This window comes from Phoenix dactylifera, chromosome 1 (genome assembly GCF_009389715.1).
Source record: "Phoenix dactylifera cultivar Barhee BC4 chromosome 1, palm_55x_up_171113_PBpolish2nd_filt_p, whole genome shotgun sequence".
Taxonomy (NCBI): Eukaryota; Viridiplantae; Streptophyta; class Magnoliopsida; order Arecales; family Arecaceae; genus Phoenix; species Phoenix dactylifera.
In genome coordinates, this window is record NC_052392.1 from 12,192,936 (window position 1) to 12,213,571 (window position 20,636).

The 20,636-nt window shown below is 39.1% G+C and overlaps 1 protein-coding gene and 1 pseudogene across 1 annotated transcript; both read left to right on the forward strand.

Annotated features, from left to right (window-relative positions):
- Positions 1 to 271: 271 nt before the first annotated feature.
- Positions 272 to 20,269, forward strand: LOC120103785 (annotated as a pseudogene).
- LOC120104756 lies at positions 17,837 to 18,451 on the forward strand. The gene has a single exon (XM_039116593.1). It carries the CDS (start codon positions 17,837 to 17,839, stop codon positions 18,449 to 18,451), a length of 615 nt encoding a protein of 204 aa, XP_038972521.1.
- Positions 20,270 to 20,636: the final 367 nt, after the last annotated feature.

The window sequence follows — 20,636 nt, forward strand, 5'->3', positions numbered from 1 at the left end:
TGGCGAGAAAACCTGACGTCGTACAATTTGATATATATAGGTGCCGCGCTAAGGTGCCACTAAAAAGGTAACGTATTTGGAAGATAACGCATAGAAATCTCCACATGAGCCCAAAGACCGAAGCGGCCTGGGGCAGGTTGGCCCGGTCCATAGTAGGTCGAACTGCGGCGGACACGAACACAGCCCGGCCCGCTTTGTTCTGGCGGAAGGCAGGCGGCCCACGAGGGTCCTATAAATATTACCGTATCCCGCTTTTTTCTTCCTGTGATAGATTATCGCCCCAAGGCGGGTTGCTGATCCTCTTGCTTGTTATCCAGACCTCCGCCGCGCGGCCACCGGCGAGGAGAGAACCGACGCCCCCATCTGCAGTCTTCTGTTTCTCCGCCGATCTTGCCTTCCATCCCTGGAGAAAGGGCGATCTTGTCGGGGAATGGCCGAACCTTCTGGCATCCTATCTCCCGTTTTTTGGCGGACTAAGAGGTAAAGAAGCCTAGGGTTTGTGTAGCAAGATCTCGATGCACTCAAATCTTTTCTTTCTTTCTTTCTTTTCCTTGTCTACTCTCAAAGCAATCTCTTGGGACGATGTCTTGGTTTTGATGTCTATTGTTAGTTTCTTGCTTTAAATCTTCATTAAGGCTTGTCTTTGTTAGAAATCTAGGGTTTTCTGTAGCAAGATCTCAATGCACTTTATTTTTTTATTTTTAAAATCTCTCTCTCTCTCTCTCTCTCTCTCTCTCTCTCTCTCTCTCTCTCTCTCTCTAAATAATGTTTTGGAAGGAAAAAAAAATCTGGTTCCGTTTTAAAAATTTTCGACAGGACTTAATTGACTCTTACTTGCCAAACTTTGATATCTCGCGAAACCCTCGTGAGCCATATTATCTAATCTTTTATTTGAGATTTTTTAATTAAAATATAACCCTATCGTGCTTCGTCATGGCCTTTGCTTACAGATATCTGACATCTTGGAATGTATCTCCAATTTTTTCAGGCTGCTCCCATGTTTAGAGCAGCCAAACAATCAGCTGATTGGTCAGCTGGTGCTAAACAAGCCTCTTATTTCTCTGCAGATGATGCTGTTTGTTTTTCTTTTTTCCTTCATCTCTGCTGATTGTTTAGGTTGTAACTTTTGTCTGCAATTGAGGCTTAACCTCCCATCAATCGCAAAAAATAGGAGAAACCTATCAAGAAGTAAATGTTTACAGGGTCTGGTAGATAAGGATTTGTTTGATTTTTATTGATAGCCATCAATGCAGGCAACAACCTATAGATTGACCTGTAGATGATGTAATGTATGATATCACGGAAATAAATTATATAGCACATATCGAGGTAATATTAATCAACCTGGAATTCTTTTAAGAACTAGATAATGGATAAGGATTGGATTGTCATTGGGGTTGCCAACTTCCTTTTAGGCAATAAATTGTCTGTTGCCCTGATTTTACAGTTTACATGTAGGCTTTCCAATTTTATTTATGGCAATTAGGGTTTAAAGTTTTCTTTTTAATGTTTTGTTGTTTAAACTTAAAGATGACCCGTACATAACTTTGCCTTTGTATATAGGTTCAGAGGCATCTTGGTGACTATTATTCAATCTGATTGAACTTTTCAGGGGCTTGGCAGTGCATTAAAAAAAACTCATGTGATCGTCTCGAAGACTAAAAATTGGTATGCCCTATTTCTTGGGATCTATTAAATGTAGATTTACATTTGGTCCATCATACGTCTTGGAAGTTGTTTATATGTTCAAGATTTGGATAATCTGGTACCCTTATATATTAGTTATACCATACCTTAAGTTCGATGGTTGTATTTCAAACCCTTTTTGCGATCACGATATACATCTACTAGGGAAGATATGCCAGCTTGTTTTTTTAACTTCCATGAGTAGGTGCTGGAGAACATTCATTTCCAATACTCAGCATGATGCCATTACTAAACAGAATTTTGGATATCACTTGATTTATAGCTGTAAACTTAAGCATAATTCAATCATTTATCAAGTAAGTTCCTTGATTTTATAACCTACTAGAATTATACACTCATATAAACATGCATTTATCGGGGTTGTGTTTTCGGGTACATTGATTGTACTGGCAGCATGTATGTATTGTATCCAGAATACATTGATTGTGCATTCTAAGTCCACAAATTGATACAACAAAGAACTAGGTGATACTATTGGTTCCTCCTCTAGTTTTGAGTTTTGGATGTTTGGTCAAAAAAGTAATAAAAATACCAAAAGAGTGAAAAAAATAAGAAAAATAATTATAATTTAAGACAATTTTTTTCATATTATTTTATTGTGTTCTAAGTTATTTAGGATCTTAAGTTTTCATGTAATGCTAGTTTCAAGCTAAAATTAAATTATATTTTGAACATGTACTAAACTTTCCACTCACTATAAATGTATTATATTTTCCTACCATCTTAGCAAATTTTTGTAATCTACCTACACATTTCTCTATTTTTTGTAAATATCCTGTATTTTCTCTTTTTTTTTGGATTATATTAAAATTTTCCCAGTACATGTTTCACTATTTCTTTTTAAACCCATCTAAGCATATTTTGTTTTATTTCATTTGAGGAACTCATCTAGGCAATAAAACATCCGACTAAGAATATTTCATCCTATTCCATATTAATAACCCATCTAGGCCCCCCAAAAGGAATCATCTAAGCATGCTGCATTCAATTTCAATTGAGTAATACATGTAAGCAAGAAAAACCCATATAAATAAGAATTCTTTTTGTTTCATTATTTCATAATGCATCTTACCTAATATAATAACCACTAACACAAATTTGATAAACAAAGCCTTAGATAAATGTGTAATTGAATAATATTGCTCAATTTAGAAAATATTAGCCATATTAACTTGTTAAATAAAAATAATAAAAATAGCAGTTTTGATTGGATTTGGCCGAAACTAGCAAAACTGGACCGAAACTGACTGAAATCGAAAAATCCATTCAGTTTCGATTAGGTTTCGAACCCAAATTGGATTGGTTTTGGCGGAAACTTAAAACCTTGTTCCACCATGCGGGAGGATTCGTCTGGGTGGACCACACGTCACTGCCAGAGGCCTTAGACAGTCTTTTGTTTTCTGATTTTGTTGGTCGCATTCACACTCGCCAGGTGTGAGCCGCCGTTGTACCCCCCAAAAAAAAACCTTGTTCTAACTAACCTCCACGTCATTATTGTGAATGTAATCTAAGGATAGGTTTTAGTTCAAGATTGAAATCTCACAACATGCTTGATATATAAAGCACCATTGAACTATAACCCCCATTTTCTGCTAGTGTAATTTATCCAATCATTTGCCAACTAGTGGAATTTTGGCAAATCCTACATAAAACATGCATGCCATTGTTCTTTACTCATTCATGTTAGTTCTTCAAGCAATGTGGGTAAGTAACACGGATCTGTGGTTTCTCATGTTTCAAATTTGACCCGCAAGTGGATCTATGACCCTTTTCCCATTTTTCTAAGTCCATTCCAGTAATTTTTCATTCGCCAGCTCGGATTTGAAGCAAGCTCAAGTGCATAGTGAACTCAATTTTATCCTTTTCAATTTTTTAATCCAATACCACCATTAGTTTTTTTACTTCTTGTCTTTGTTAAAATAATAATATTGAAGTGGTTTGTTTGGCAAATATATAATTTCCAATTACTCTACGATCCTCCTTTTCTCTATATTATCTTCTCAATCATGTGCAATTTCCATTTGACACAATCCCGCAGAGATTTTTTATCAAGAAATAGTTTCTATTTAAATCTTGAATTAGATATTTCTATTAACTATCAAACACAGTTTTGATGAAAATCTACAGCTTTGGGAGTCATGTTAGGATTGTCATGGGATATAATGTAGTTTAGCTAGCAAGTACTTGAAGTGCTTTCAACTGTGCTATGCACACTAATGGGGGCTGCGAATAACATCTAACAACTTCTGCAAATTGTGCTTTGTGCTAATTTTTATGATGGATAAGTGGGATAATGAAAGCAATTTTGGTTGTAAAGCTGTGAAAAACTACAATATATCTGTACTTTTCAGAGAGGGAAAGAGATTTAGTTTACATTTTCCCAAACACAGGCCAATGTATCGTTTTCTTTGCAGCGAAATACTAGGGCTTCTTAGAGCACATCATCCATATCTAGATGATAAGGCAGAATTCCACCAAAATTTATTGATTAAGATGATGGTAATTTTAGCAACCTGGAAGGATGATGTTTCATATGATCAATTCGTAAACAAAGAGCTTCACCAAAGATTGAATAAGAGGAACGAGAAATTATTTAACATGAAAAAGGAAACTCCTACTGTGCTGGTTCCATCAGTTAACAATGGATTACTGTGGTTCAATTAAGTAATAAAAGTGTAAGGAGATATTTGAGCAAACATAAACAAGCCGCAAGAATAACCTTACAGTCTAAGTCAGCTCGTGTTGTGAAATGTGTATTATGTAAAGACCGTGGATGCAATTCACAGGGCTTATTGGATCAGATTAGTGGTCCCTGTTGCTTGCATCACGCAGTTAGGAGTGTCAGAAAAAAAAAAGAAAAGAAAAGACTCAATGTTTCCTCTTCTTTTTTATATGTCTTTACTTTGTTCATTCTCATATTTTGTTTACTTAACATTTCTTTATTCTATATTATTCGTTGTACTTTTTCTATGGAACTTTTAGCTTTTCCTGTATTCTTCTAATTTTTATTATTTTTCTTTTTTTATTTGTACTTTTCATCCATTTACTATTTTCAATTCATACAGTCTATATATGTTTTATTTTCCATTTTAAGTTTATTTTGTTTTGTTTTGTATATGTACCTCTACTTTGCACTTTTAGTTCTTCATACTTTGGTTTGAATCTTCTATTTTTATCTTTCAGCTCTTTTTTACTTTCTTTCCTGTTTTATCTTTGTTTTGTACTTTTAGTTTAATTTTTCCATAGATTCACTTGTGTATGTTCTATTTTACTTTTTTTATATATCTTAGAGTCAATCTATTGTCAACAGTATGTTATGCCTTTTCTAATTTTTGTTATTGTTATTTTTTTTCTTTATATTTTTATATATATTTCACTTTAGATTTTCTTCGTTACTCACTCTGCTACATCTCTTTACCTTCAGTGATATTGTTTTAATCTCTCTTATGTGTTTTTCATGCATTTTGTATTTGCAATCTTATATGTTCTACTTTTGTTTTGATTTATTTTATTTTGGTTTATTGATTTAGTAATTTTCAGTTTGTTCCTTTTACTTTGCATATCTAGTTCTACATAATTTGGTTTGTGTGTTCTGTTTTTATGTTTAGTTTTGTCCTTTAGTTTTTTTCTTTAGATTCCTTGATGTGTTTGTTGTGTTATTTTAGTTGTTTTTGTCTATTATAACTTTGCTAATATGTATTTTCCATTTTTGTATTTTGTGTATTTTGTCTTCTAGCTTCTAATTCTAGTAAACTTCCAGACTATTACTTTTGTTTTTTTTTTATATATTTCTATTTTCTTACATTATATTTTGTAAAATTTTTTTGTTTTACTTATAGTTTGATCATTTGAGTTTTGTGATTATGCCTTAATTCCTTTTTTCTATTTTTTTAATTTGTACTTTTAAATCTGTTCTGCATTTTCAGGTTTATAATACTCTCCATGTTGGCTATTTTTTTTATGATTTAGTCTTTCATGAATTGGTTTTATTTTTTCAATTGTTTAGTTCATTTTTTATTTTTTTCTTGTTCCGTGTATGTTCTTTTATATTCTTTGTTTTTGTTTTTCTGTTTTACATACTGTTGTATTTTCTTTGGCTTTTTTGAGACCAGGACGGGATAATCCCCACCTGCTATGCTATCCCACCCCATTTCACCTAGGTCAGAGCATAGGCCCCTGTGTAGGCTGAACCACTGCTTGCAAAACCGAGAAAGTTAATTAATCAGGGGTCGAAAGGGGAGCCCGAGACTATCTAGAATCGGAACCTTGATATCTTGGTTATCAAGCAAGAGAATGTACCATCTGAACTAAAGTTTTTGGTGGTTATGTATACTATTATATTTTCATTTCTACTTTTATCATAGTCTCATATTTTCTACTTTTCATTTTTATTCTTTATTTTTATTTGTAATTTTTAATTTTTCTGTCTGTTTCAGTTTTTTGTTTACCCTGAGTTTGGTGTTGTAAATGCCCCATTTGGGCTGTTCCTCAGAATAATTAAGATATCTACGTCTTATAATGCCCCAGTTTTCAGGACGCCCTCAAAATCATCATTAATTTCATTGGTCTTCTCATGGCTTCAATAAGTTTTTAGTAGATTCCCTGCTGAACACTGGTGTCACGTGCCCTGACCAGATCAGTCCACTTGACACTTGCATCACACTTCCAAAATTTCTCAAAAAATTGCATTTGCCATAGCATTGGCGATATGGTACTCATTTAAAAGGGCGCTGAGTCAAGAATCTAATGCTTTTTAGTGAATGCAAGATTTCAACTTTATGGTAGAGAGTAATAGCCATTTGTTTGACTGCTGTGCAAATTTATGCTGAAATTACATGGGAATAGGTATATTTTGGTCAATTTGAACCTAGTTTGAATCAGGGATGTGCTGGCACAAGTTTGAGTGGTTTCTAGATTTTCGTAATTCTCTCAAACTCTTCTTTGAGTCTCTTGAGCCATATTCAGAGTATAGGCCTATGGGCCATGATTTAGGTATCGCTGTCAACAACTGAGACCTGAGCTTTCATATCGATCTTACATGCATAATAGGACACATTTTGATTGGACCACCTGGACCTGATCAGATGCAACCCATATATGTAATCATATCAGAAAACCAAAAAAAAATGCCTGGATTTTGATTAGAGAAAATAGAGTCAATCAAAGGAGATACTCTTATCAACAAACTAAAGATAGGAAACCAATGATGGATATCGGGAGTTTGCCAAACAAAGGAAAAGGTGATTTCAACATAAAGGTTATTTTAAGATGCTTTGATTTTGACTTTATTTGGGAGCAGTATGAGCAGCATAATTAAGATAAAGTTGCCATGTCTGAAGAAAAGCTGAAGTTGATGGAGAAGTTGGACAATTATACTGAGCATAATCTCTGAGACTGGAAAGATAATTTGGATCCCCTTGATGGGAGCTTGGCATTAGATTCTTCTCAACAGCGGAGGTATCACTGAAGATAACACTGAAACTGATCAAGTGAAAATGAACTTAACTGCATTTTTTGTTGTAGTTTAGGAATACAAGACACACACGGAGAATAGGTATTTAAGTTGAGAAGAGATTCATACTGGATATGCAGTATGGGTAGGCAAAAAGAAGTGCGTTGCCTAAAATTATATATCAGCATTAGCAATAAGGGATCAAAAAGAAAAATTACCAAGATCATCTATTACATGATTTATGTCATCGGTTTTCTGTGGTTTAATACTCAGATGAATTATAAAATCATTAAAGAATAAACACAAAGGATTTCCATCCACAAAGTGTTAGACAAATGATCACATGCGTAACTTTATATTAAGGAGTCACTGGATGGATAATTGCAGCACATGTAAGAGATCAAACGAAAATGTTCGACTTGCTGATTTTGTGAACATTGCTTATATTAGTAATAGCCATTGTTCTGAAAAAATAGTCATGATGACTGCCGTGGTGGTTACCATGCTAATTTTGGGCCTAAACCACCATGCCTTGGTCCATGGTTGCCTGGCATGGCAGCCAGGTATGGGGCAGCCTATATAGAGGGTAAAACCCGATGTGGTGCTGCTGTATCAGGTGATATAGCATATGCTTCCAGTAGTAAAATGGGGATCGCTTTTAAGTGAACCAGATGGCTCAATTGGTTGGCTTGAGGTCTATCATAAAAAGATTAGTCTGTTTGTCAATGTGCATCAGTTGTCTCTTTTCAAGTCCTAGTTGACATATGGAAATAGAGAAAGAAAAAGGGAAGGAGGAAGAAGGGGTTCTGCGACCAATCAATACCAGACCTCCATTGCTGGCGTACAAGTAAGTTTTTTTTTTTTTGTTTCTTCCTCTCTTTCCCTCTTAAAAAGTAACAAATACTCTTCTTCGGAATGGTACGCCGTACCGGTCCGAACCGAATGATATGGGACGTACATACCGGTTCGGTACCCGTATCCGGTACGGGTGGCGTACTGATACTCGTTACGCCAAAAAAATTTCGTACCGTACCGTACTAATACTGTGCTAGTAAGGCACCGGTACGGAGTCCGGTACCGAGACGGTGAATCTTGCTTCTTTCCTTTTGCTTGCCTCCTCCCTCTCCTTAACCTTTCTACGGACCAGATTCTGAGCCAAAGCAGAGGAGGCGAGATATCCTTGCTTCTTTTCCTTTTCTTGCCCAAAAACATGCGGTGTCTGGTTTCAACTCATTGCGGCAGCAGATCAAAACTGTTTCATTCCCTTGTTCCCTTCTGTTATGGCAAAACAAATAACAGCAGATTGCGAAGTAATCAGTCATTGACTCTCATAGTCTTGTTATAGCACATCAAAATCACCCTCTATTTTTCCCCTGTTTTTTTCTCTGCTTTAATTTCTTTTTTCTTTCTTTTTCCCCCTTTCTCTGCTCAATGCTGATTCCCCCTCCGTTCTCTTGTTTTCTGCTGATTCCTATCACCAGTGCATCTGGTCACAAGCCCACACTCACAGGAAGTTATAAAGAGGAGAGGGAAAAAAAGATGAGGAAGGAGATAGAAAAAAAGAGAAGAAACAGAGGACTTTATGGATTGGTCTTTTCAAAGTTTGCATTTAGCTTGCTATATTTTAAGCTTTTAGCATTTCTCTCTGCTATTGTTTTAATTTCGATGGGAAATACGACTACTTGGTTCAAAACAGTTACTGAACTCAATAATAAAATTAATAAAAAGTTATTCTAAAAAAAGTAACAGTTTAATTTGTTAATTACTAGTTTTGCTACTTTGTCATTGAATGACTGAACCTTAAATTAGATGGTGAAATGCTCATATGTTATGCTTATCGTGAATTCGTTATATGCTGATATAACCGTTATTTTTTTTTCCCGGCACTCCTTATCTTGTATCAATGTTCAATATGTTGTTCTTATTTCTCATTTCTTATCCCACTATGGTGCATCGGAGAGCTAACTTGTTTGAGTTGATAGTGGTTGCCCACATTGTATGGATGTAGGCGTGATGATTTTTACATTAAATTATGCTTCGTGATTGATAGTTTTTCTTGGTATTTTTTGCATCAGGCTCATGTGAAATATTGGCTAGTTGATCCTTAGAAAATATTAATGTCTTAATAGCCCGCGTTGGGTATAGAATGTCCACCATGGGTGCCCACCATTTGCCTTTTAGAACTTGTTTGATTTGGGGAAGAGGAGGGGGGAAAGTGGGGTCAACAGGAATATGAAGAAATACTTCATGTTTGGTTGGAGTTTTCTAAGGAGAGAGATGAAAAAATAGCTTTCCTATGGGAATAAGATTCCTACATTTCATAGAAAAGAAAAACTCATGTAGGACATGAAAAAATTCAATTTCCACTGGTTGGGAATCGGGCTAATCTTTTTTTTTAAAAGTGCCCTTAAGCTTTTAAATAGAATGGGGTAAAGTTTTTCCTTTTATTAAGGGCATAATAGGTATTTTATACAACATTTTCCGAAAAGTAGATGCTCAACCAAATATAAGCCACTCTGGAATGTGCCACTTTTTTATGATCAACCAAATATGCAAAAATCACTTTTTCAGGTATCATAGACCCAAGCATCAGCTTTCTAAAAAAAACATTCTAATGAGAAACAAATTTTTCCACGAACCAAACGAGTTCTTAGTATATTGGTAATAGCATAAAATAGGTATTTGATTGCTCTACCCCATACCTGACATGACCCGGTAGTGGAGAAAGAGGGTCCACTTGCCACAGTTTTAGAAGGGTGCCATGACCAGTTATGTCGCTAGAGGGCAAAAAAGCTGGTTTAAAATGATGATGTTGACCATTCATTTGAGGATGATTGAAGTGTTTTACATGCTATATGCTCATGACATCAGCTACTGCGGCGACCAAAATATTATTATCTAGAAACACAATACCGTAAAATTTTCAAGTTAGAGTTAGGCAGAAGAACATTCATAAAGCTTGAAAAGACAATATGTTGGTACTTCATTCTTCTGCTAGTAATATCAATGGATATATGTCTATATAAAAGGAAGCTAGGGTGTCTAACTTTCACATTTTGCTTAGCTAATGCTAAATCCTTGATGGAGATGAACGTATGCGTTGGAGCTCTGAAATGTTGTTCAGTGGAGACAAGTTTCTCCATGCAGCTCATAGCAGTTTTATCACTACGACAAAGAAGGAACTTGGTCGGATGTAGTAGTTTTTGTTTTCCCCGTGCGAGTCCAATCAATTATGAGAATATCTTGTAACTGGTTTGATTTTATCTCTAATTCTGACTTTCTTCAGTCCTGAAGTATGTACCAATTTTACAATGCCATGCATTCCAACTCTCAACCTTTTTATAAAAATATATTTTCTTTTATTCTTTTCTCAAACATGCAAGATCCAGATATACAAATTTGTGGTTGAGATCCTGCAATTATCATCTTTTGAAAATCTTACTTATGGTGGGTTGCAGCCGTCTGCTGCTAGTTTTTTTTTTTCCTGCATGTTCTCTAAAGTTATACAACCATTATGGTACACCATTGATACAGTAAAACACTGCATAAAACCAAACCAACTTTCACTTTAGTATGACAGCATATCGCCATACTTGTCTGTGTAATCACAATCCTGTGGCTCTTAAGCAATCACCATTGTTAATGGTTGGTGCAATTTTGTTCATCACCACTATTCTTATCGGCAAGTAGCATGGGATGTTATATAGCTGAAATAATCCAATTTCTCTTAATGATTTTCCAGTTTATTGGTTCTTTGCTTGTTTCAGTGCTTTTCTGTTGGACATTCTTGTCAAATCTCTCTAAACTTGTGATTCAAGTCACCTGATGGTGCGAATGCATACTTATCCCAAAAATGTCATGTTTTACTAAAACTACTTTTCTTATGTGCTGATGTTACATTCTTCCTAGTTTTATTGTTGTTAAGCTCTCTAATGTGTAAATAGAATTTTTTCCTCTTTTGTCATAACTCATCATAGCAAGTATCATACACTATATAGCAAGGTTTGCCATCTTGGTACTGGATCTTGTACTAGTACCATCATATTACAGTGTTGGCATGCGGCATGGTACGAAATGGCGAGATGTATTGAGTATCGGTACGGTACAAGACTACATACAGATTCGGTACCAGTATTGGTATGGTACACTTGGTACGGTATAGTACCGATTGGTACGGTTATTATTCTTTTGGGCTCATTTGCATCAAGTATTTTTTACACCTTATTGATTTTCGCTATGTTTGAAATAAAGCAATGAAATGAGAAGTAAATATGCATTAATTTTGATGCATTCAGTGGTGGGGACACAGACCACCGTTTCCAGCATGTGTATAGGCGTCGCCGGCGTGCATAGCACTTTGGCCGCCCTAGTTTTATTTTCTTATGTATTTTCGTTTATTTATTATGTATTTTCATCTTTTGTTAGTTGCTGGCTTGTTATGACTGTATTTAGCTATTGTAGTGAACCATGATGTTGTGGGGATCATGGGGGGTTACATGATCATTTGTGGGAATCATGGGTAGTTGCATAGGGGCTATATATGGAACCCCCATGTCTATTGTTGTAGTTGGAGAGTATTTTGATTAAAAAAAAATGTTGCTTTGGCATCTGGTGGACTCCAGAACTCCCCTCTCCTCCTTTCCCTTATTTTCTTCCTTAAATTATCTGTTCCGCATCAGTTTGGTATCAGAGCCAGCCAGGGTTTGCCTCTGTGCCAACGCCCTGATCTTGTCCGTCTATTTCCCTCCCCATCCCTTTCTCTGCCATTTTCTGGAGTGCAGTGGGACAAACTACAAAAAAAAAAAAATCCTTTGCTGTTTCCTCTGTTCCCGAAACTCCCACAGAAGTTCCACCCTGTGTATGGCGGAGCAGCGCCGGATTCTTGGGTTCAGGTGGGCGCACGAGATCTACGCTGTACCCCGACCACCACGGACGCCGGAGCGTGTGGAAGGGCCACGCGCAGTTCGCTTTACCAAAAAGAGGAGCATCGCTTCCCTTTTTTCGTCTCTGTCTCGCAGATCTACCGTAGCAGCCGCAGACCCCATTCACAGAGAAGAGATCTGGAAAGAGGAATAGTGTTCGGAGCGGGTGGCCGGCCGTCGTCCACCACCGCAAGCCACAGGTTCCACCCTGCAGTAATAGCCGCAGAGTCCGGAACCACCTCCCGAAACCGTCGGGAGGTTGAAGAAACACCAGTTAGCGGGTAAGTCCCTCACCTGTTACCAGTTCATCAGCCCGAATCCGCAAAAAAAAAAAAGGAGTTGCACATGAGTTGCATGTGCCCCAACCCACGTGAGGCCCACGTGTTCCATCGCACGTGAGTCGCACAAGTTAGTCAAAAAAAAAAAGGAAAAGAAAAGAGTACCTCTTCTTCTTCACGATCGGCCGTCCACAGGGCCGCCGCCGGCAGGTCGCTGCGTTCCCCTTTGCTGCCGCCGAGCCGCCTCTCCTTTCCGCCGCCAGGCCATTCTCGTTCGCCGACGCCGCTCACCTCCGCGACCGCACACACCGTTGCCTCGGTCACACCGCCACCCCCCTTCATCTTCTCCGTTGCCTCCACCCTCCACCAACCCTCGAGTTCACCCCATTTCTTCTCCCTCTCAGCTCACTAAGACCCTTCTCTCTCCCATACCTTATCCCTCAAACCCTAATCTTTTTTTTTCCTTCTCCCTCCCATCTCACCGAGACCTCTCTTTCCCCCGCGCCACCACCTCCACCTCCGTTGCCGACTCCATCGTCCGCCCTCGCCGTTTCCTTCGCTCCCCAAAACGAAGATCGCCACCCTCCGACACCGCTCCTCTCTTCGCCCCCCCTGTCTCCCTCAGCCCTTTTCCCCATTGCTCAGAGGGATCTGAAGCTATTCCAGAAGCTTCGGGTCCCTTCTAAATTTCCTGCTTTCGGGCGAGCGGGCCGGCCCAGTGTTTGGCCCGTTGTCACGCGAGCCTAGTTGATCCTCTGGCCCATTGTCTTGCGGGCCTAGCTTTCAGGCCCCTGTACTTGGATCTAGATCCTGCAGTGAGTTGGGCTTCCACAACGATACCCGCAGTCGACCGTCTTCCAGCAGCATCTTCTACAAATCGTCAGGCTCCGGTTCTGCATCCTACACTCTGACATCCAAACTCATCCACTGACTCAGATCTGTAAGAAAAGGTATCTTTCCTTTAAATAATTTTTCAGGCTTTCCCTATAAACTAGTTTATCTTTAGATTATTATTGTTTTCACTTCATGTTGTCGGTTTGAGATAGGACCTTAATTTTGTAATAGCCTATGCCCCTTGAAAATACATATTGAGCCTTACAAATTATTTTCAAATCCTCAAAAGGCAACTAGGAAATTTTACTTGAATCTGGTGAAACCCAAATCAATTTGAAGGACCCCACTTTCGTTAGATTAACCTGCGAAGATTTTGCATGACCCAGACCAAGGTTAGCAATATCTAAGGTCCTGATATTTAGTTATCACCTGTGCAAATTCGAGAGCAACCAAGACTCTGACATAAGCCTTTTAGTCAAAATTGTTAATTTTAATCTGAAAGCTATTTTTATATCTAGGATTTTCGTATTCTAGAGCATGACAACTCGCAGTGGTACATCCTACTCACATGAGATGTCTACCAACCCAAACCAACAGGCGTTAGATGCCATAGCAGCATTAGAAACCAGATTAGGGGCAAGGATCACTGACCTTGAAACTAGGCTGAATATCCGCTTGACTTTGGCTGAAAATTCAATCACCAACCTCCAAGTTACTCACAACGATGGAGAGTCTGAACTTGGTGAGTTTGAACCGCCCCGCCCCAGAGGCCTTAGGCAACAACACCAAAGGGACTATCTAAGAGCGCGTGAGACACCAGATGAGCATGTAATGCGCAGTATTAGGATTCGATGCACCAAGTTATGATGGTCGTCTCGACCCAAAAGTCTTCATTGACTGGCTCGCTGATATGGACCATTACTTTGAATGGTATAATCTATCTGAAGATCGCAGAGTTCGTTTTGCAAAAATGAAGCTCACTGGTCCTGCAAAGTTGCATTGGAACACAATAGAAAATATGCTTGCTAGAGCTAGGCAACCCCCTGTGGTACAATGGGATGAAATGAAGGAAAAGTTAAAAGAAAAATATCTCCCAACATCCTATAAGAGTCGCCTGTTAGATCAGTGGCAACGACTGATTCAAGGAAACAAACATGTGTCTGAGTACATCGCTCGCTTTGATGAGTTCTTCATGCGATGCGATGCACGCGAGAGTGTGGAATTGACCCTTTCTAGATTTAGGTCCGGATTGCGAGATGATTTACAAAAAGAGCTTATTCTACACGAGGTCAATTCATTAGAACATGCCTATCAACTTGTCCAAGACATCGAGCGTTATACTAATAAGACAACTTTTAGGCGATTTGATCTTAAGGAGGCCAATCATAAGTTCACCCACGGTAGTCAAACTAACACTTGGAGTAAGCCTAATATTAGAAATCAAGCGACAGAATCTCCAAAAATTAATGATCAAAAGACTAAGGGAATTTTAAGTGAACCACCCAAAATTTCTCGAGATCAGTGTTACAGATATTTTGGTTTTGGGCATAGAGCTAGTCAATGTCCTACTAAGAAAACACTGGTCATCGAAGAAAATAGAAATGATGAAGAGGATGAGTTGGTCCATGAACCAGAGATAGACCCTGAAGAGTCAGATGAAGGTAAGGAACCCGGCTCACTTGAGGGTTCCACCCCTTTAGGCGTAGTTAGGTGTGTTCTTACACAACCTAAGCAAGAAGATGATGACTGGAGGCGTCGATCCATATTTCACACCTATATCAAATGTGGCGAACATAGCTGTAAGGTTATCATTGACAGTGGGAGTAGTGTCAACGTTGTATCCACAAGAACTGTCAAGAAGCTACAGTTAAAGACAGTGCCTCATCCTAACCCTTATAATGTGTCTTGGGTGGATAAAACCGCTATACCAGTCACTGAGCGTTGTCTAGTCCAAATCAACTTTTCTGAATATAATGATAAGGTCTGGTGTGATATTATTCCCATGGACGTTGGACACATCATCCTTGGTAGATCGTGGCTTTATGATTTGGATGTGACCATTTATGGCAAATCCAATTCCTGTTCTTTTGTTCACCAAGGAAAGAAAATTCGACTAAACCCTTTGCCTCCTAGGCCTTCTATTGCTGGAAAGAAGGATGTGAAGGTTGAAAAGTGCCTTCAAATCATTAGTCCTAAGGAATTTGAGAAAGCAGCAGCCCAAGAATCCAGTCATTGTGTTAGTATCCAAAGAAGTTCCTGATTTTCAAATAGATTTTCCGAAAGAAGTTCATCATGTTCTGGAAGAATTTAAGGATCTCTTTCCTGAGGACCTTCCTGATGAGCTTCCCCCTATGCGTGACATTCAGCACGCCATAGATTTGGTCCCAGGGGCGACTCTCCCGAACTTGCCTCATTATAAACTCAATCCGATTGAACACGCTGAATTGAAACGGCAAGTTGATGAACTACTCCAAAAGAGGTTCATCCGAGAGAGTCTTAGCCCGTGTGCAGTGCCTGTACTTCTAACACCCAAAAAAGATGGCACTTGGAGAATGTGTGTAGATAGCAGGGCAATCAATAAGATAACGGTTAAATATCGATTTCCAATACCACGATTGGATGACATGCTTGACATGATGGCAGGTGCCACTATCTTCTCCAAAATTGACCTTAAGAGTGGTTACCACCAAATCCGTATCCGCCCTGGTGATGAATGGAAAACAGCTTTCAAAACCAAGGATGGATTATACGAGTGGCTAGTCATGCCCTTTGGGTTGACAAATGCATCTAGCACATTTATGCGAATTATAACCCAAGTGCTAAGACCTTTCATGGGAAAATTCCTTGTAGTCTATTTTGATGATATCTTAATTTATAGCAAAAACAAGGAACAACACCTTGAACACCTACGTTTGGTCTGCAATTCACTAAGGAAAGAAAGCCTATATGCGAACCTTAAGAAGTGTTCATTTATGACTGATCGTGTAATCTTCTTAGGATTTGTTGTGTCTTCTGAGGGTGTTTCAGCAGACCCACAGAAAGTCCAAGCTATTCTTGAATGGTCCGAGCCTACTACATTATTTGAGGTGCGAAGCTTCCACGGCCTAGCCACCTTTTATAGGAGGTTCATCAAGAATTTTAGTACGATCACTACACCGATTACGGATTGTATCCGGAAAGGTGAATTTCGTTGGATCGTTGCGGCTTCAAGGGTATTCCAAGAGATCAAGACTAAAATGACTGAAGCTCCGGTAATGCGCCTCTCAGATTTTACTAAAGTTTTTGAAGTCTCTTGTGATGCATCTGGTATAGGTATAGGTGGTGTCTTAAGCCAAGAAAAATATCCTATCGCATACTTTAGTGAGAAGCTGAATGATGCCAAACGAAAATATTCCATCTATGACAAAGAATTTTATGCAGTTGTACAAGCGCTGCGTCACTGGCGTCACTATTTGTTACCTCAAGAGTTCGTATTATATTCCGATCATGAAGCTTTGAGGTATTTGAATTTTCAGAAACGATTGAGTTCACGACACGGAAAGTGGGCTGAATTTCTTCAAGAATACACCTTCGTGTTATGTCATAAAGCAGAAATTGACAACAAGGCAGCTGATGCCCTAAGCCGACGTGTAGCATTACTTTTGTCAGTAAGTATAAAGGTTACTGGATTTGATCGTATGATTGCCGATTATGCAACTTTTCCAGACTTCGCTGAGATCTATGCTAGTGTGTTAGAAAGTCACACCAGGGATAATAGTGACTATCTTGTGATTGATGCTTTCGTGTTCCGAGGAAACAAGTTGTGTATCCCTCAAACATCCCTTAGAGATTTTCTTGTTTGGGAACTCCATGTGGGAGGAATAGCTGGCCATTTTGGTAGAAATAAGACCATTGATATGGTCGAACAAAGATTTTATTGGCCTAGTTTAAAACGGAACGTTGCAAAAATTGTTAGTCAGTGTCGTACTTGTCATCTATCCAAACAGCGCAAACAAAATACTGGCTTACATACCCCCCTTCCTGTCCCAGATCATCCTTGGCAGGACATTAGTATGGTTTTTGTGCTAGGGTTGCCAAAGACTAGAAGTAAGCATGATTCCATTCTCGTGGTAGTGGATCGGTTCTCTAAGATGGCACATTTTCTGCCCACTTCCAAGACTTCTGACGCCTCCAAAGTTGCAAGGATCATCTTTGATGAGGTTGTTAGGCTCCACGGGCTTCCAAAATAGATAGTGACTGATAGAGATGTCAAATTTGTTAGTTATTTTTGGAAGATCCTCTGGAATTTTATGGGTACAAAGCTTAAATATTCCACAGCCTATCACCCTCAGACAGATGGGTAAACTGAGGTGGTCAACCGTAGCCTAGGAAACCTTCTACGATGTTTAGTGGGTGACCACCCGGGTAATTGGGATCTTCTCCTATCCACAGCTGAATTCGCCTACAATAGCTCTGTGAGCAGGACCTCTGGTTTGAGCCCTTTCGAAATTGTCTTAGGCTATGTTCCGCGAAAACCTGTTGATCTTATCCCAGTAGCACCTAACAATAGAATCTCTGAGACCGCTGAGTCCTTTGCGCAACACATGCAAAATTTACATAAAGAGATTAATAAGAAAATTGAAATCAATAATGTGAGATATAAAATGGCTGTTGACTTACGTCGACGTTATCAAGAATTTCGAGTGGGTGATGATGTAATGATCAGAATCAGACCTGAACGGTTTCCATCAGGAGCCGTTAGGAAATTGCACGCCCGAAGTATGCGTCCATACAAAATTCTGAAACGGGTTGGATCTAATGCATATGTGGTGGATATTCCAAGTGATTTTGGGATTAATCCAGTTTTTAATGTAGAAGACTTAGTTGCCTACCGAGGTCCGACAACTATTCCTGCAGACCCATTCAATGAACCTGACACTGACCTCACATCCAACTTTGAGACCATATCTCCTACTCCTGTCTTGCCTCCTGTACCTTTTTCTCCGCAGATCACAGACACAATGGAACAGATTTTGGACGATCAGATTGTCAGTACGCAGAACGGTGGTTATCAGCGATATCTGGTCAGATGGCATGGTCGACCTCCGTCAGATGATACCTGGATTAGCAGAAATGAGCTCCAGCGACTTGCTTCAGACCTGTTGGAGCATTACCAGACATCCGTTTCGCCAGAGGCGAACTTTTCTCAGCTGAGGGGAGTTGGTGGGGACACAGACCACCGTTTCCAGCATGTGTATAGGCGTCGCCGGCGTACATAGCACTTTGGCCGCCTTAGTTTTATTTTTTTGTGTATTTTCGTTTATTTATTATGTATTTTCGTCTTTTGTTAGTTGCTGGCTTGTTATGACTGTATTTAGCTATTGTAGTGAACCATGATGTTGTGGGGATCATGGGTAGTTATATGATCATTTGTGGGAATCATGGGTAGTTGCATAGGGGCTATATATGGAACCCCCATGTCTATTGTTGTAGTTGGAGAGTATTTTGATTAAAAAAAAAAACGTTGCTTTGGCATCTGGTGGACTCCAGAACTCCCCTCTCCTCCTTTCCCTTCTTATTTTCTTCCTTAAATTATCTGTTCCGCATCATTCAGGTTCTGTCCATCATGTAAGAATTTTGCCGTTCTAATATGGGGCATCTATTTATTTGGCTAGGTTCTTATGCTGGATAGCTGCCATGGACTATGGTATAGATATCGGATCCTCTAGTTTTCCCACAAAATGCAAGTTGAGCAGCAGAACTGTAAGCTAGAACCAGTAACATCATGCCTCATGGCAGGGAGGGGAAGGATTGGGATACTTGAATTATTTGGACCATTTAGTTATGGAATAGAAAATGGATGTTATTTGTGAATTTCGCCTTTGAACTGATTTCTGAAACTGAAACTGTTATTCTTGGTAGGTTTCATCAGAGTCGTTATACAAAACTGCTCAGATTCGACTCCTCAGCTGCCACCCTGAGGTGTATGAGCCATGTGATGACTCATTTGCCCTAGTGGATGCTCTTCTAGCTGATAGAGCAAATTTGTTGCAGCACAGGCCAAGGTTATGCATGGAAGTGGGCTGCGGGAGTGGCTATGTGATCACATCTTTGGCCCTCATGCTTGGGGAAGAAAACTCTGGAGTCCATTATTTTGCAACTGACATCAACCCACATGCTGTGGAGGTGACTCGTGCGACACTTGAAGCTCACAGTGTACATGCAGAGATAATGACCACAAATATTGCTTCCGGGCTTCACAAACGCCTTGCTGGTATGATAGATGTGGTGGTGGTTAATCCTCCTTATGTGCCAACACCTGAAGAAGAAGTTGGCTGTGATGGGATAACTGCTTCTTGGGCTGGAGGAGAGAATGACGCAAGGTGATAGACAGGATCCTTCCTGTTGTAGATGAGCTGCTTTCAGGTGAGGGTTGGCTTTATATGGTCACCCTCACAGCCAACAATCCTTCCCAGATTTGCCGTTCAATGAGAGAAAAGGGGTATGCATCTCGAATCATTGTCCAGAGGTCGACTGAGGAGGAGAGCCTCCATGTTATCAAGTTTTGGCGTGAAGATATTGCGGAGATGGAGGGGGCCAGAGCTGTTGCATCAGGATCTGGGTCGTGGTTATCGCAATTTCCTCTCAGATCCTTCTGGCGTGGTAATAATGGGAGAAGTGGCTGAATTGAGGATAATGAATTCATGGACCTCTAAACTTGGTATTTGTAGTTACCAGATACATATGAAGCACTGCTTGGATGCACTGTAAATTGAATGGTCTCAGTGAATCTAGTAAATTCAGTACGTGATTAAATTTGTCACCATTTCAGTTTCAGCTTCAGTTTGAGTGTACTATGTATTTAAGCTTGCTACCAGGTATATGTGAAGTATTTTTTGGACACATTGTTAATTGAGCAGCCTCAATGTGTCAGTGAACCATAAACTCTTGTGAATTCTGGAGGTATCTGAGTTTGTTACCGTTTCAGTTTCTATTTTCGATTGAGTGTAATATGGCCGTGTAAATGTTCTGATGTTGTACGTTTCTGTTTCAGTTCAATGGATTTCAATTCAATTGAGATAACTTACTGCTGTTCATTTGATGTGAGTTGAACTGATTTTACTTCACTTTTTTATGTTCAAGTGATTGTGACATATTTATTAATGTGCAATTTCTTTTAATACATTCATTTGTGCAGTTCATATATCTCTCAATTAAATTATTCGACCTCAACTCTTGCATCGGTGAATCCCTAAAAGAGAAAAGGTAAGTTGGCTGACAATTTGATTCTCATTACGTGGATACTTCACTACAAAATTACGTAAGTACATGAACTCTCCTTACATGATCTCAGTCCCCAAAAGGGCCAAAACATTGAATTGAATCCCCCTCATACATATCTATCCTTTAAAGATCCCTTAATATGCCAACAATGCATTCAACCTGAGACTCCATTGGCATGGA

Coding starts and splice junctions, on each gene's coding strand:
- LOC120104756 (XM_039116593.1), top strand. CDS start 17,837: ATGGCTGTTGACTTACGTCGACGTTATCAAGAATTTCGAGTGGGTGAT.